The sequence below is a fragment of the Corvus moneduloides genome, chromosome 10, assembly GCF_009650955.1.
Source record: "Corvus moneduloides isolate bCorMon1 chromosome 10, bCorMon1.pri, whole genome shotgun sequence".
Taxonomy (NCBI): Eukaryota; Metazoa; Chordata; class Aves; order Passeriformes; family Corvidae; genus Corvus; species Corvus moneduloides.
The window spans coordinates 27,621,027-27,636,027 of record NC_045485.1 but is presented as its reverse complement, the minus strand read 5'-3'; the positions used below and the strand labels follow the sequence as shown (position 1 = coordinate 27,636,027).

The 15,001-nt window shown below is 45.1% G+C and overlaps 2 protein-coding genes across 2 annotated transcripts in view; one reads left to right on the top strand and one right to left on the bottom strand.

The window, feature by feature from the left end:
• Nucleotides 1-15,001, top strand: part of MED12L (mediator complex subunit 12L) — a 102,070-nt gene that overhangs the window by 16,582 nt on the left and 70,487 nt on the right. The window contains exons 11-14 of the mRNA XM_032119988.1: nt 6,164-6,295; nt 7,485-7,611; nt 9,613-9,827; nt 11,248-11,424. Coding sequence (XP_031975879.1) covers nt 6,164-6,295; nt 7,485-7,611; nt 9,613-9,827; nt 11,248-11,424 — 651 coding nt within the window. The remainder of the gene's footprint in view (nt 1-6,163; nt 6,296-7,484; nt 7,612-9,612; nt 9,828-11,247; nt 11,425-15,001) is intronic.
• On the bottom strand, nt 11,699-14,862 carry GPR171 (G protein-coupled receptor 171). Its single transcript, XM_032119033.1, has 2 exons — nt 14,580-14,862; nt 11,699-13,266 (listed from the first exon to the last, which is right to left on the bottom strand). Exon 2 carries the CDS (start codon nt 13,215-13,217, stop codon nt 12,147-12,149), a length of 1,071 nt encoding a protein of 356 aa, XP_031974924.1. The 5' UTR covers nt 13,218-13,266; nt 14,580-14,862; the 3' UTR covers nt 11,699-12,146.

Sequence of the window (15,001 nt, the reverse complement as noted above, 5' to 3'; positions counted from 1 at the left end):
AAATATACACTGTTGGAGTAAAATTTGAAAGTGGAAAATATGAGTGGGTCTGTTTTGTGACTCCACCCGTGTTCTCCCAGTGGCTGTGTTCTCAGCCAGTGATGGTCGTAGTTCAGGACTCTCTGCACAGACCTGCTGCATTGTCACTGTCAATCAGTGCTTTAATGGCTTTGCATTAAACAAGCAGAATGTAGTGTTGGGGGGATCACACATCTGGAAGCATTTCCAGAGAGACAGACATGCCAGCAAACCATTAGGTGGAGCTCAGAACAGGTAAAATGGAGTGAAACACTTGCCAGAGTTGTCCTTGTGATCCCGATACACTTTTATGGTAATCAGAGAGACGCTGAGGAAGGAGAGCTGTCACAGCAGGCAGGGGAAGTCACTGAAAGTTCTTAGCCCTAATGCCTGGGTGACATCAGGACTTTAGCACACGGATGTGCTGTGGTTTTGAACAGGTAGGGTGTGATATGCTTTATCATTTGGGTGCTGGCTTTCTGTTTTCATTTGCTTTTGGAGCTGAATGGTGTGGTTTTGTGCTGTTGCAAATGTATTTGTCTCTTTTTATTTCCTTCTCCCTGTCTGTGTTCCAAAGTTTTTCTGACTTCCAGATACAATTGTAGTAACGCCCTGTGTTTAAAAAGACAGTGTTGGTAGGGAAACTTCTGAAATTCGTTATTCTGCTCTTAATGCAGATCGTCTGCCACTATTGCCTTTGTCTTATGGTACTTTATGAGTTGAGGTTGGGTTGCCTTGAAAACATGGTGCTTTGGCCCCTTGGAGCTGTGCTCCCCAGTTCAGGGTACCAGACATTTTTATGCAGGTGTGTCCATTTGATTTGCAGGAAATCTTCTAATGGCATCACATTGTACTGTGCAGTGAAGAATGACGAGTGGCAATAAAGCATTGTTGGATATGAGAGCAGTGTGCCTGTGTTTGCACAGCAGGCACAGGAGATTCGAGGGAGAGCAGAAGCAGAGAAGGTGCTGACTTCTTTCTGAGAGAAGAAAACTGAGCTTTGAAAGTTTTAGCCTTACCTTACCAGATTTGGAGCTGAGAAGAAATTAAACTGCCAAATTATGTGCAGCTTCTTAACCACATCTGGAATTTTCAAGACTTAGTTGTTGCTTGGCTCAAGCTCAACTTTTGGCCCTGGTGCAGAGTGCCTGATGGATGGTGCCTGTGCATTTGACATTTGAACTTCCAAAGCCACATAAAATGGTTTGGGTTGGGAGGGACCTTAAATATCTTCCAGTTCCATTCTCCTGCCATGGTCAGGGAGCCCACACATCCACATTACCAGTGCAGGCTCAGGTGTCACCTGCTGGGCAGGCTGCGGTGAGCACCTGGCAGGCCGGCCCTGCCCTGCCCTGCCCAGCCCCGGGGGGAGCCATTGCAGAGCCCCGGCGTGGGGGATGGATGGCAAGAGCCCCGGCAGGGTTGCGGAGCCCCGGGAGGGTTGCGGAGCCCCGGGAGCGCTGCCGAGGCTGCCGAGCCGCCTCACGGCCGCTGGATGTCGGCCGCTCCCCGCGCCCCCACAGATGTCACCACGTGCGGTCTGTTTTTTTTTGTCTCTAGTTTCCTTCCCCTTAATAAATTTCTGCTTTTCACTGGCAGAAGAGGCCATAAATCACGAGGCCGTGTACACTGTTTTCAGCTGGCAGCTCATGGAAGCTTGTAAGGATTTTCGTTTTGTAAATAGGATATCCACTACTAGGATGTCTGCCTACAGACATTGTTAGTGTTGTTAAAAATGTTCGTTGAAGGACAGCTGTCTGCTGCCTGTGTTTTGATGTGAGCCCAACTGAAGCATGTTTGGAACCTATTTCCTGTCTATTTTTCCTGTTTTAATGTCTTGATTTGAGCCTTAATCATGGATCACACGTGTTTTAGTGGTGGACTTAGCAGTGCCGTCTTAATGGTTTGATCTTAAAAGCCTTTTCCAGCCGTAATGATTCTGTGATTCTCTCCCAGCTGGCCCTTGTGTGGCAGGTTTCCATACAGGCAAGGGGCTCCCATCAGGCTGTGTGCAACCCAAAACCCAGCACTTAGTGTAGCTGACAGAGGCTGAGCTCTTTGTTCATGAAGTTTCAAATAATAATAGCAGTTGTTGAATTGTTTTGGTGGGAAGGTCTGATGGCCCATAAAGATGTAACATCACAATGAATGCAGTAACAGGGTTGCTGCCCAGTGAGTGTGGCAGTGTGCACAGAACAATGAAAGGACCTCCCATTTCTGGTTCTCTTTGACTTGTGTGGGTTCCTCAGGAGATTTGCCTGAGTAGGAGGGCTCAAAACCTATGATGTGTCATAAAGCGGTAAATTCACTTTCTTTTTAGATGGGATTGCAGAGAAAACTACTGATCTTATTTCTGGCCACAAGTATTTTCCGTCTGACATTTCCTTGACTCAAATAATCTCTTGTGCACAGCTCCAGAATGATTTTCACAGTGCTGATTTTTGTGACGGTGTAAATCCAGTAAACAGTCTGTATTGCTACCATACAGTTTTAAATTAGAATAAAGTTTTTACACTAGTCCAGACTTGGAACACCCATGACTCGTCTGCAGCCCCAGTTAGCAAGGAGTCCTTGTGAGGGCAGGAGTTGATTTGGGCAGAAACAGAGTCCTCAGAAGGGTGAGCTGGAGAGTGCAATAGTGACTTTCTCATGTCTATAACAACTCTTCAGTGAGTTCACCTGTCATTTTCCTAGGGCTTAATCCCACTCAAATTTCACTGAACATTTGGACTACATGTATTTTATTGTCTGTCATAGTCTGTCACAGGTACCACTATGGAAAGGAACTGAGAAAGAATAGCTTTTTTACCTCTTGATACTTTTTGGTTTCGAATGATTGGTGGGACTCTTGAACTTGTCAGTCTCCAGTGTAGCAAAATACATCTTGGTTAAGTATAGCTTGAAATGCACCTCAGCAGTGGGGGATACCTGGTGCATGCAGCTTGGTACCAGGATTTTCTAGCCAGTGTGCAGTAGTGACTGGAGGACAGAAGAGAGTGTTTGATTTTTAAGGACTGATGTTGAATTCCTTGAAATCACTATGTAGAATCCTGAAACTCCATGGATATTTATGCACTCAGGGTTCTGCTTTTAAAGCTTAGGGCTCTGCACTTGTATTTAGTCTTGCTTCTCGTGTTGTCTTTGAAGTCCATCTGAATTCTTATGATGCCAAGAGATGTTTTTCACTTTAGAGTGAAAAAGTCCTGTTTTGAATGTGGTTCTCACGAATGGGGCTTGTGACAAATGCAGAGAGTTGATATTTGTCTTTCTGGCATCACTTTTCTGGAAATGAAACAAACAAACAGAACTCCCCACCCCGCTGTGGGAAAGGAGCTCTGACGGATCTTGAAGTCACGGAGCTTCGATTTAACATTTGTAACTATGTGAGAGACCCAAATCTGAGTGTGTTGGGCTGCTTGACAGGAAAGAGAGACAAGATGAGCAAAATAATATCTGGAGAATCAGTCTGTTTCCCCAAGTGCTGAGAAAATAGAGCATGTTCTGAGTAGTCTTGTAATAGTTTTAATAATGCAGTTAGCATTGCTTTGGTTGCTCAAATTGCTTAGTTACCTGTTCTTCCTTTTTTATTTTAGGAAATCCAGTGCCAGGTTCCTGCTCATCTAAAGGAGTTAAAGTACAAAATCTCTCTGGAATGAAAAAATTTGTTCTGTGACTTAAATAACTGATAGCGACCCTAAGAGGAACACACAGCTTGCCTTTTCTTTTTAATCTAGACAACTTTTAAAGCAGGGTTAATGTTTTATTGAACATGGTCTCATCTTCTAAAGAAATGTGCAGATGGTACTGTCTTTGGGCTGCTGTCAGGGCTGCTGTGTATGTGCAGCACTTGCCTTGGGCCCTGGTGGGCTGCAGTCAGGAGCGTTTTGTGTCCTGTACTTCACTCTGCACTGCCTGTTGCAGCACAGTTAGTTGGTTTTAACCTCCCAAGCTTTGAGGATAGTTTGTCCATAGAGTAGTACAGCCTGAGAGCTCTGGTGTGGCAGATATACAGATGTGTTTCCGAAGGTAATGAGCTGTCCTATCTCCAAGCTCCTCGGGAACAGAGGCATGGAAATCTTTCCTTTTAATACGTTCCTGTGTTACTAATTGCGGAGCTTTTTTAAACCTAAACCCAAACCAACTCTTTTCTAATTTTCTTCACCCACCTTTGCTTCCAGTTATAAACAGGAGATAATGAAGCCTTTGGTTTTTTCCAGAAGGGTCTGACTGAGGCTTTCAGGAGGTTACAGTTATTTTGGATCATGGATAAATGACAGATGTTGGGAATGAGTTGTCTAAACTTGATCTCTTGCTTCAAAGGGGTGTGTGCTATGTATTGTAGATAATTTCTCCCATTTTATGTCACCTTGAAGTGTTTTTGTCACACTAGTACTTGTGGAAGTTTGGGAGTCTTGAGGGAGGATCTTGTCCATGGAGAGTTTCCCTCAAGCCCAGGGAGCTGCTGTTCTTGCATGCCCATACCCATGCTCTGCTTCAGTTCCTTGTGTCTTGTCTTCCCTACAAAACACTGTCATTTAGTAATGTGTGAACTGATCTTTTTGTTTTCCTGCCCCTGAAATTTTAAGAGTAAAAATGTGACCTTAATGCTGCTCTTTGAGGTAGCAGTTTGAGCCCCTCTGAAGCGTGCTCTGTGCTTGTTCAGACCAGCTGCAGATGCAAGACCCCAGCTAAGACAAATCTAAAGGCTGGTTATTCTGAGAGGTGCTGCTTGATGCATTCTGAGTGTGTGTGAGTAAATGTGGTGTTGGAAGAGAGGAAGCCCTGAGGTACAGCCTTTGTGACACAGGAAGCAGTGTGGCTCCATATTTGTTATCTCCAGTCAAAAGCAAAATAACATGTTTGATGGCCAGACCCCTCAGCTTTGCTTGTCTCAGCTGCTGCCAGGGCCCTGTGTTCCAAGAACCCAGTGTGTAGGAATGGCTCTGGTGGTCCCAACAAAAGTCTGCATCAGTTGAGAGCATCAGAGTCTTTTGAGTGTTCTGCATTGTCTTCAGAAATCGATAGCATCCATGGTTGTGTGGGTAGCTGACTGCATCTCACCACAGCAGTGGTGATGTCACCATGTTGCTTCATTTGGGTAAGAGAAAAGCACTTCCCCTCCTCCTCCATTCCCCCTGCCCTAGTTGTGTAGTATCTCTTGCTTACTGTTAAAGTGTATTTACAGGGAACCTCTCTGATGCACACGTGTGTGTACACAGCAGCCTCGTTCAGCACAAACTTATGTTCTGTTTTTCTGAGGGGTGTTGGGACAGCTGTGAAGCAGGAACTTTCATGCTCTCGGGTCTGTAATTCCCAATCACTTTGAGGAAAGTATTCGCTTGCTGAGGATGCCATGCTTGGCTCCAGCCCTTGTGATGGTCACTGCTCTGTGTAGCTTCCAGTGACCTTGGGGAAGGAAGGAAAATCACATCTCTTTAATTTGCAGGTTGGTATGTTGAAGTGTTCAGAGATGGTGGCCAGCTTGGGAGGGACGAGTGAGATCAGCTCAGGAGCAGACAAGGAAAAAGTACTGGATATAAGCACATTACATCCCATTGCTGCTCTGTAAACACAGGGTTCTACAGACACATGGTGTTTCTTAAAAATGTCAGAAATAAAATGGAGCTCTTGGGGAGTTTTTCAGCCTTGGCTATCTGACAGATAATGCCTTTAGAGGTTGAGGGGGTGTTTTGTTTTGTTTATTGTAATGTGTCAGTGGGATGCGAGTCAGAGTCTGGAAACAGACAGAGGAGGTCTGGAAGAATGAGCGTACGGAGCACGTAAATCCCGTGTGGTTAGTGGGCTGGGAGGCTCTGTGAGTACACTGTTCCTCTTGCTCACAAGGCACATCACCCTTCCCTGGTTTTGTGAAGCAACTTTATCATAAAGTAAAATTTTGATTTGAGTCTCAGCAGTATGAAAACTGGGGATTTCCCTCTTTGGCTTCCAGCTTATATTTCATGTGAAAATACTGCAAAGAAAGCAAATGTGTGCAGGTGACAGCAAATGTGTGCATCGAAAGACCAAACCCCAGCTCATTCAGCTTTTCTTCCTGCGGAGTGCTGGCTGCTGCAGGCTGTTGGGTCGGAGATCAGCTCGTGGGCTGTGTGGGTGAGCTGGTTTCTGTCTGTTCTGCCCTGCACAGGTAGCCCCAAACGACGAGGCCGTGGTGATGCTGCTCTGTGAGTGGGCCGTGAGCTGTAAGAGGTCTGGGAAGCACAGGGCCATGGCCGTGGCCAGGCTCCTGGAGAAGAGGCAAGCGGAAATTGAGGCAGAAGTAAGTTGTCTCTACTTCAGCACCATGTGACAGTTTGATTAAAGAGGTAGATATTTCTAAGGAAGCCTCACTTTAATCTCATAACAAAAGGAGTGAATTTGGCATTTGGAGGACTGGGAATCTTTGGCATCAATTTACAGTTTATAAATTCTAGAAAAGTTTAGATGAAAAAGCCTTCTATTTAAAGTAAGAAATTGCAGCCTAACTCAGGAAGGTCTGTGTTAGCTGACTTATGTCTGTTAGAAAAAGTGTTTCACTTTTGTGAGCTGCTTGCCCAACTAGAGGAATGCCAGAGGAGCTGGAGTCCCTTACAGAGGGCTTGTGGGTCTGGCCAGTGGGGTGTAGCTGTCACCTGATGGGGGACTCTGTGAAAGTTCCAAAGCCAAGATCCAATCTGAGGCAAAATTCAAGTGTAACTTTAAGTCTTGCATTCTGTAGAATTCCTTTCTTTTCAGGGGAAATGAGGTCCTGCAGAAGCAGGGTGCTGTAGTGCCATCTCTGATGTGAACTGTTGTCTGTTGTGGCAGAAGATCCCACTCCAGCTTGCCTAAGCTGCCACATCTGGAACTGCAGCAGCACCAGCTCTGCCCTGCAGTGGGGCTGGAGCAGGGCAGTGGCCCTGTGGCCCCTGGCACTGCCTCTGCCTCGCCCATCTGTGCCACCGGGAGTTCTGCTGGGCACTGTTTTCCTAGAAAAAGGTCCCCAGCAAAGTAATGTGTGTTGTCTGTTCCACCTGGGTGTGGGACAGACAGGTGAGAGCACGCCCACAGCTGCAGAAAGACTTTGGCTTTCCGAAGCTTCTCTGCCTTGTCTGCCCTCACCACAAACCAGCTTAGGGGAATGGAGTCACTACATTGTTTCTGCCTCACTGCACCCAAATCCACCCAAAGCAGGGGGCTTTGCCCTGGTCATTGTTCAAACTGTAATTTACACAGACAAGAGAAGCTTCCTTTTTTATTCACAGTGGTCCTGGAAGTTCCTTTCCAGTCAGTAACCCAAAATAATTAAATAAAGCACCTTAGAAATAACCAAACTAGTTAATAGGAAAAGCCTGTCATTCTAGAGTGAGTCTGGATTTTATGCAGAGGTAAGAAACAGTCACATGTGTAGTGGCCTCAAATGCAAATGCTGGGGATATTGTGTGCATTTGGGTATAGAGACATGCTTTTTTATTTATTTAACTGTGCAGAAATGTGGTGAATCTGAAGTCCTAGATGAAAAGGAATCTCTGTCTTCAGCCTCCTTGACAGGTTCCAGTCTTCCTGTTTTCCAGAATGTCCTGCTACGGTTTTTGGATACACAAGCTCCCTCGTTATGTGAGTATGAACTAATTCCAGATATTCCAGAGTAGGTCAGAAACAGCTGGTAGGGTGCCTGGATGCTGAAGTTACTGGTTTGCTGTAGCAGGTGTTTCAGTTTCTGTATTGGCTCTATTTTCATATGGACATTTTTTGTTTTTAGATTTCTTGTCTTGCTATAGGATCCTTCTGTGGGTTTTGATTTTTTTTTTCTTCCCCCCCCACAAAAAGAAAATTTGCTTAAAATGTGTTTATTTCTGTTTAAGCTCAGTGAGATTTGGGGAAATTGCTTGCACTCTGTGCATATTTAACACCAAGAACTTGTCTCTTTCTGTCATCTCCATGTTCTCGGTGACTGACTTAGAAATGGCACGTGAGTGTTGCAGTCAAAAGCTGTTGGCTGACAGATAGTGGATTGAAAAAAGGACATTTTCTTTGTTCATTGAGGGCTGCTCCATGACGTATCTTGTCTGGAAAAACTTCCTGATAGCACCTGATAGCATTCTTCCTGGTTCTTCTTAAGTACTGTGGGTTAAGGCATCTTTTTTTCCTAATGCCCTTAAAATAAAAGGGATTTTAAGTGGTTTGAAACATGGTACTGAAAACTCTCAACATCTGAAAAAGAAGAAACTTCTTAAAAATGTGTTTCAGACTTAGAGGTATTGGCAGTGTTCTGTTTTTCTGTCAGTGGTGATCCTGGTTTTAATAAATCATCTATTTGTTTTAGTAAATTTTTTTACTAAACTATTTGTGTTAGTAAATTTTGTGTTTCTGCTGTGATTGCTTCGAATGGGGTACTGGCCTCTGTGGTCTGGGGAGCTCTGCAAGGCAGGGGAGGGAGAGAGCTGGGCATGTTTCTCGTGTTTGAAATGTCCTTTGGTGTTTGGGAGAGCTGGACAAGTTTTGGGGTGTTGTGTTGGTTTTAGTGTGGTTGAGCTTCTGAGTCTCCAAAAATGAAAAGCACCTAGGGGCTGTATTTGAGGGAGGGCAGCTCACCTGGGCTCAGGTGTGTGTTTTGGGATGCTCCTCCCCGCACCCCCAGCCTCACTCCTGAGGGGGTTTGGCGTGAGCAGGACCTGGGGCTGCAGCGACACGTTCTGACCCTGGCTGCTCACAGCTGCTGTGCTGCAGCCTACTGAGGATGGCTAAACACCAGCAGTGTTACATGCTGGGCTAATTCGAACTCTAAAGCCTGATTTCCTTTTAAGTAAATGGTGATGATTTGGGTTTGGTAGTTCTTTCGTTGTGCAATAGATTTGGTGTGGTTTAAAGCTATTTTCTGTTAATCTCAATGTTGCAAGTCCTTCTGTGGCAAAGAACAAGTCAGTTTAAATACAGCTGTGACAGATGAAAACTTAACATTTTCTATGTTGTCTTTCTCTTGGCTTTGTTTGGTGCTAGCAAAGTAACATGCATTTATATTAATAATTGTTTTCTTAGTATGTGTGAGCATCTCTAATTGGTAAACTACATTGTGCTGTCAAACTTAAATGAATATATTGCTTTTACATCTTGGAGGCCTGGCACGCAGATCCCAAGTTCTCTGCAAATATTTTATAAAGTTTTCTGTTATGATTGCAAAACTGATGTAGGTAAGACAGTAATTTGGGAGGAAGGGCTAGCTGTTGGGTGGCCTGTTACAATTCAAAGCTTCAGTTTAATTTTTCTTCACACAAGGAATGTCCTTGGCCCTCATCCTCCTTCAGTTTAATTTTCAGATGTGTTTGAACATTGTACTTGACAGCTGAGCCCCTGTCCCTAGCTGGGGCAGGTGGGTATGGGTGGGATGCTCTGGAACCCGCTGAGGTCTGTCCCATGTCTGAAACTGACAGGACCGTGCAGCTTAGATGGGGAATGGTTTGTTCTTTGGAGACAAGGAGAAACCTATGCAGATTCCCAAGATGTTTTTAGTAGGTCTTGAAAATTACCATGCTGGAGTTTGCAATTTGGATAGTTCAAACCCAAATATTTACAAGCTGAAATGGCAGTTTAACTATTTTGTTTTCTTTTTTTGGGTAGCTGACCCAAGCAGTGACCTTGAGAAGACAGAATTTGTGAATTTGGTGCTGCTTTTCTCAGAATTCACTCGGCATGATGTTTTCTCTCATGATGCCTACATGTGCACTTTAATATCTCGCGGGGACTTGTCCACCACTGCAGCTCCCAGACCACGCTCCCCTAATGGGGCAGCTGTGGGTGAACACTGTTCTAAGGATCCTGATGTGAAACTGGAGGTAACACTTCATGCTATTCCCCTGTTTGCTGTTCTGCTTTGTGAAACATGGGTTTTCACCGAAGCATCAGTATTTCAGATACGAGATACTGGGGGGTTTAATCTCTGTCTCCTTGTCTTTTTCTCTTTGAGAAGTCTGAAAGGGATTCATTAGCTTAGTTTCTATGTAAATATTGCTGTTTTGGTGTAGATGTACTGAACTGGTAGCTGCCTGGGGATCTGAGTAACACGGGACAAACAGAAAGGCACAGCTTTGAAAGAGTTGGAGTGCTTGGGCTTACCTGTCATCAGTTAAATGGATCTTCAGTAAAATATGACTGATACTTGCTTTTCTCTCTGACAATTATTAGGATCATGGTATTATGGAACATGTGAGCATTGATTCAGGAACCGCTGGTATTTTTGATGATGTAGACAAGAGTGACTTTAAGGCAGATTTTAGTTCAGAATTTCCAGTATGTTTGCCTTTGATTCTCTGCATGCCTGTGATGCTTTTGGTGCCTGTGGCTGCTGTTGCCATTTCCACTGAATGTCCCTCTGTGCTCCAGCATCACCTTGCTCCTTCCATCCACAGCCAGTGGCCTTTGGCATCCAGTCCCCGCTGTCTCTGTCTCAGTGTATTGCCTCATCACTCTGCATCCCTGCTGTGGGACAGTGCTGCCCCTCTGTGCTGCCCTGCTTGTCCCCCTGCACACTCACACACACTCCTGTCCCTGCTCCCCATCCTGCCCCCGGCCCCAGTGTATTGAGCATTTAGTGTTACAGCAAAGCACGAATAAATGTGCAGAGCTCCCCACTTGTTTGACATTGAGGACCCCCACTGATGCCATCTGCTTCTCAAGTGATAGTTTTATGCTTTGACTGTGTTTCCTCCTCTTTTCCCTTTCTATTTTGCATGACTCTTGAATCTCCTGTTTCTTCCTTTGGATTTCTCCTTGTTCTTCATGGACTCCTGTGCCCACACCTATCACGTGCAGGATGTTGGGACTCTGTTTCTGCCTGATATCTGTCATGTTGGTGGTTTCAAGCACGTCCATGCCTGCCTACAGTGTCTCTTGTCAACTCCCACTTTGCCCTTCTCATTTTATTTCCCTCAGTCACTGGAACAGCTCATTGTGGTTTCTATGTCACAGCAGCATGAGTGTGGAGATTCCTTAGAATCTGAATACATTTTCCCAGACTAAATATCTCTAGGTTAAAACTTGTCTAATAACCACAGAGATATGCACAGAGATTTAATTTGTATATGTATCTTAAATCTCAGGCTTACTGTGACTGCCCTTGCTTTGTCCATCTTTGAAAAACCTCAGATGTTTAATAAATGACTGTGAGCAAGAACAAATCCTATCTCTGGCTGCAGCTGCTGGATTTCAGAAGCTGGAGGTTACACTTAACTCAAACCTTTGCTTTACATGTCTCAGACCTTTTCTCCGATGCCTGGGGAGTCTTGTGAGAGCGTGAACCCTTCCTTTGGCAGAAGAATCTCAGTCACCAGTGAGAAGTCAGCGAAGAGGAACAGGCTGAGAGAACTGATTTTCCCATCCAATTATGACCTCCTTCGGCACCTGCAGTATGCCACACACTTCCCCATACCCCTGGTGAGTGACCAGTGCCACCCCTTCCCCCTGCCCCTGGTGAGTGACCGGTGCTTGTGCACCTCGTGGTACTGCCTGACTTGGAGGTAATTGTAAATTGGATTATTAATAAACCTAGTTGCTGTTCTATAAATTTATATGAAAAGAGATCAAACAAAGAGAACATGCTGGATACTTACACTTCTTATCTTCATTTTACAATTCACTTAAATTTTCTGCAATAACATGCTGTTAGCTTTTCTCATATTCATTGAGGCAGCAGCAAGGAGAGACAGTGGAACTTGGCAAGAACAAGAAGTTTATTTATGAAGCCTGCAGGTGTGCTGTAAGCAGATACAATAATTTTCAGTGCTGTTTAAAATCCCTTTCTGGAGTAAATAATGCCTTCTAAAATGATTTATGGTTAATCTTGTCCAATCAGCTTTGCAGCTGGAGAACTGCTGTTAAATAATTTCTTCACTTGATAGCACCAAGTCATTTAATATAGTAAATGCACAATATTTAACTTAGTAAAGGTGAGTTCAGGTGTCTGCCATGAACAATTCCAAGGTACAGTTGAGTCTGGCCACGTATTCTTATGCGTTGCTGGTCCCGGTGGGTCACCGCTGTTCACGGAGCTGTTTGTGAAAGGCATCCCTGAAGGCTGTGCGTGCTCAGGGCTGCTGTGTGAGCGTGCCACACAGCGATGGGTGTTCACTGATGGGGTGTTCTCCTCCTGCTTGGGCTCACGACTCCTCAGGAGCGTTGTCGGCTGTGGTGCCCACGTCTGCAGTCACCCAGCAGCTGTTGGTGCTGCAGGTGGGCTCGTGTGCTTTGCAGTCAGGGCTGCACATCTGCTGTTCGCTGCTGTGCTGCACCTCCGCGTCCGTGAGGGCCTTTGTCTCCTTGGGGGCTGCAAACGTCTCCGTGAATTTCAGTCTGAACGATTTGGAAAGGTGGTAATAGAGAATGGGGTCAAAGCAGAGGTTTGAGACTGCAAACAGCAAGGTAGACTCCTTGGCTTTGAAGAGAGCCCGTTTGAGGGGGCAGCTGGTTATGGTGTTGCTCTGGCTCAGCGTGTAGGGGATGCGCACGGCGTGGTAGGGCACGAAGCAGAGCAGGTACCCGGCCGTCACCAGCAGGATGTGGGTCAGCGCCTTCTTCACTCTGCTGTAACTCTCACTGTACTTGTGGCGGTAGAGCTGTCTAACAATGAGAAAATTGGAAATCAGTATCACAGCTGAGAAATTCAGGAATATTGCTGTGCAGATGAAATTAGTGAACACATGCCAGTCTCTCCCAAATTTTGTTTTGAAATCAATGCAGCCTATGCCAGGTCTTTCTTCAATGTGTTTTATGGGAATAGCCATGTTAGGTACAGTTATGAGGAGAACCATGATCCATACGACTGCAGACAACGTCTTGGCAAACCCAGGCTCCTGAATGCGGTAGATCTTAGAGCTGTGCATCAGCTGGAGGCAGCGATCCATGCTCACAAATCCCAAAAATATGATTGATAAATACATGTTCAGGTAGATGAAGCAGGCCGTGACTTGGCAGTGGAATATTCTCAGATTCCAGGACGCAATTCCTAGGTCCACAGTAATCTTCACGGGCAATGTCAAAGTCAACAAGAAATCTGCAGTGAGGAGATTGATTAAGTAGATGCTCATACACTTCTGTTTCTTATCTTTCTGCGTGAATGCCCACAGTGCAAAACAGCTTCCAATAATTCCCATAAGAAAAACCAAGTAGTAAAAATAGGTAAAAGGTTCCATTTCTTCATAGAGATGACATTCAGAAATGTTGCTTGACATCGTAAACTCCTTGTGTGAGTTGGCTTTTCTGACAGGAGGTATCAAGGACCTACAAAAAGAACCAAGAGGACATCAATGGCATCAACCTTTCCTGAGCAACAGTGGTAATTCTCTTAGAATTTTGTTTGATTAATTCTAAGAAAAAAATACCATTAGGAAGAAATATTTTTCTCTCTCTTTGTGCTGTTTCCCAAATATTCTGGAGGGCTTTGTTCTCATGCTGGAAGAATTAGGAATGTATTAGGATTTTTTTCTGAAAGCATAGAGCCTTCTGAGCAGCATTTCCACTACAGGAGCTTTTCTGACAGTGTTTGGTTCAGCACCCTCCTCCAGCAAAAATGCTAGAGAAAAAGGTTTGAATCTATTTAAGCATCTGATTAATAATGATCATACTAAAACATCGTAAGTTTTGAAGGATTGAAACTATGCCTAAAAAAAAGTAGTATTTGTAGCATGCCCTTTCTGTAAAAATGTGCTGGGAATTCTGAGGGAGTGCCTTGTCCAGCCAATAAACAGATCTGTCAGATGGCTGGGCAAATGGTCCTGATCACTCCTAAGGTTTGCAAGCTGCTCTCCATTCGCACTTGAACAGAGAATGAATTAATTGTATATTTTTATGAAACCTTTAGAAAAAGCACATTTTGAAAGAAGCAGATAATAAATAATTTTGCTCACTCTCTTTGTAGGCTTCAGTAGAAAAGTAAAGTAGAAAATTTTTGTCCTATTTTAACTAAATATGCAGCTCCAAGACTGAGGGGATTTTGTTTGTTTGCTGCACTGTGTCAGTCTGCTACAGAGAATGGCTGTGGGAAAGGCTGTTCCTTTGAATTTCCTGGAACTAACACATTTATGTCTTGAGTGGCGTCAGACTGCAACACTTCCATTTCTGTATATCGTACCTAATTTTTACATCCAATATAAGAGAACTACTGCACATGTCATTTCATCTGTAAAATTGTATCCAGATTTGCACAGTTTTTAAAGCAAAATGAATGCAGATCCTCCAGTGGTTTAAAATGTTGGAGAAAGCAGTTTGTTCCTTGCAGTTGGCTCTCTGCAGGTGTGTCTCGTCCTGAGAGCGGGGCTGACCTGGGCCTTGGTGCTGCTGGTGGTCTGCGGCGTTGGCGTTTCCTGCGCCGTGGCGCGGTGCAGCCTGCCTTGTCCCCATCCTCCGCAGGCGAGGGGTACCCGGCAAACCCAGCCCTGGAGGGCTGTGACCAGGTGACGCTGGCCACTGGCACAGCCAGGGGTGGCTTGCCAAAAGCTGAGCCCGACCTCCGGAGCGTTTGGCAGTCGGATTTCGGGCTGTGCGTTTAGGGAGATCTAAATAGGCTGTGACAGACAGAGGGCGAGATCACGTACCTGTCCTTGTGGCCTGGGGTCTTCTGAGCATTGGTCTGCAAAGCTCTGATGTCCCTCAGCGACTGCTCTCCCAAGCCGGTGATGCGTGACCTTCTGCCCAGGCTGTGGTTTTCAAATGAGCTGATTGACGCAGTTAAACTCGGCGTTCAAACAGCTAAATCACGTGGAAGTTACCCAAAAGAGTGGTGGCAGAAAGAAGTAAGTGCTCACAGAACAGCCCGGAGCCGTCTCTTTCCTGTTGCTGGGGGAGAGGCAGGCGGGGGGCTGTAAGTGTATGACATCAGCGGCTGCTTCTTTGCTTTTGTTTTCATAAGTCTGAAACTGTTTCCCTCCTTCCCTGCATATATCTCACATTTAAAATCTGTCTGGAATTGGGATTTTGCAATGTAGTTGGTCCTCATTCATTTTAACACTCCTGCATG

What these genes read in the sequence shown, in the direction of transcription:
- GPR171 (XM_032119033.1), bottom strand. Translation starts at nt 13,217, where the DNA reads ATGTCAAGCAACATTTCTGAATGTCATCTCTATGAAGAAATGGAACCT.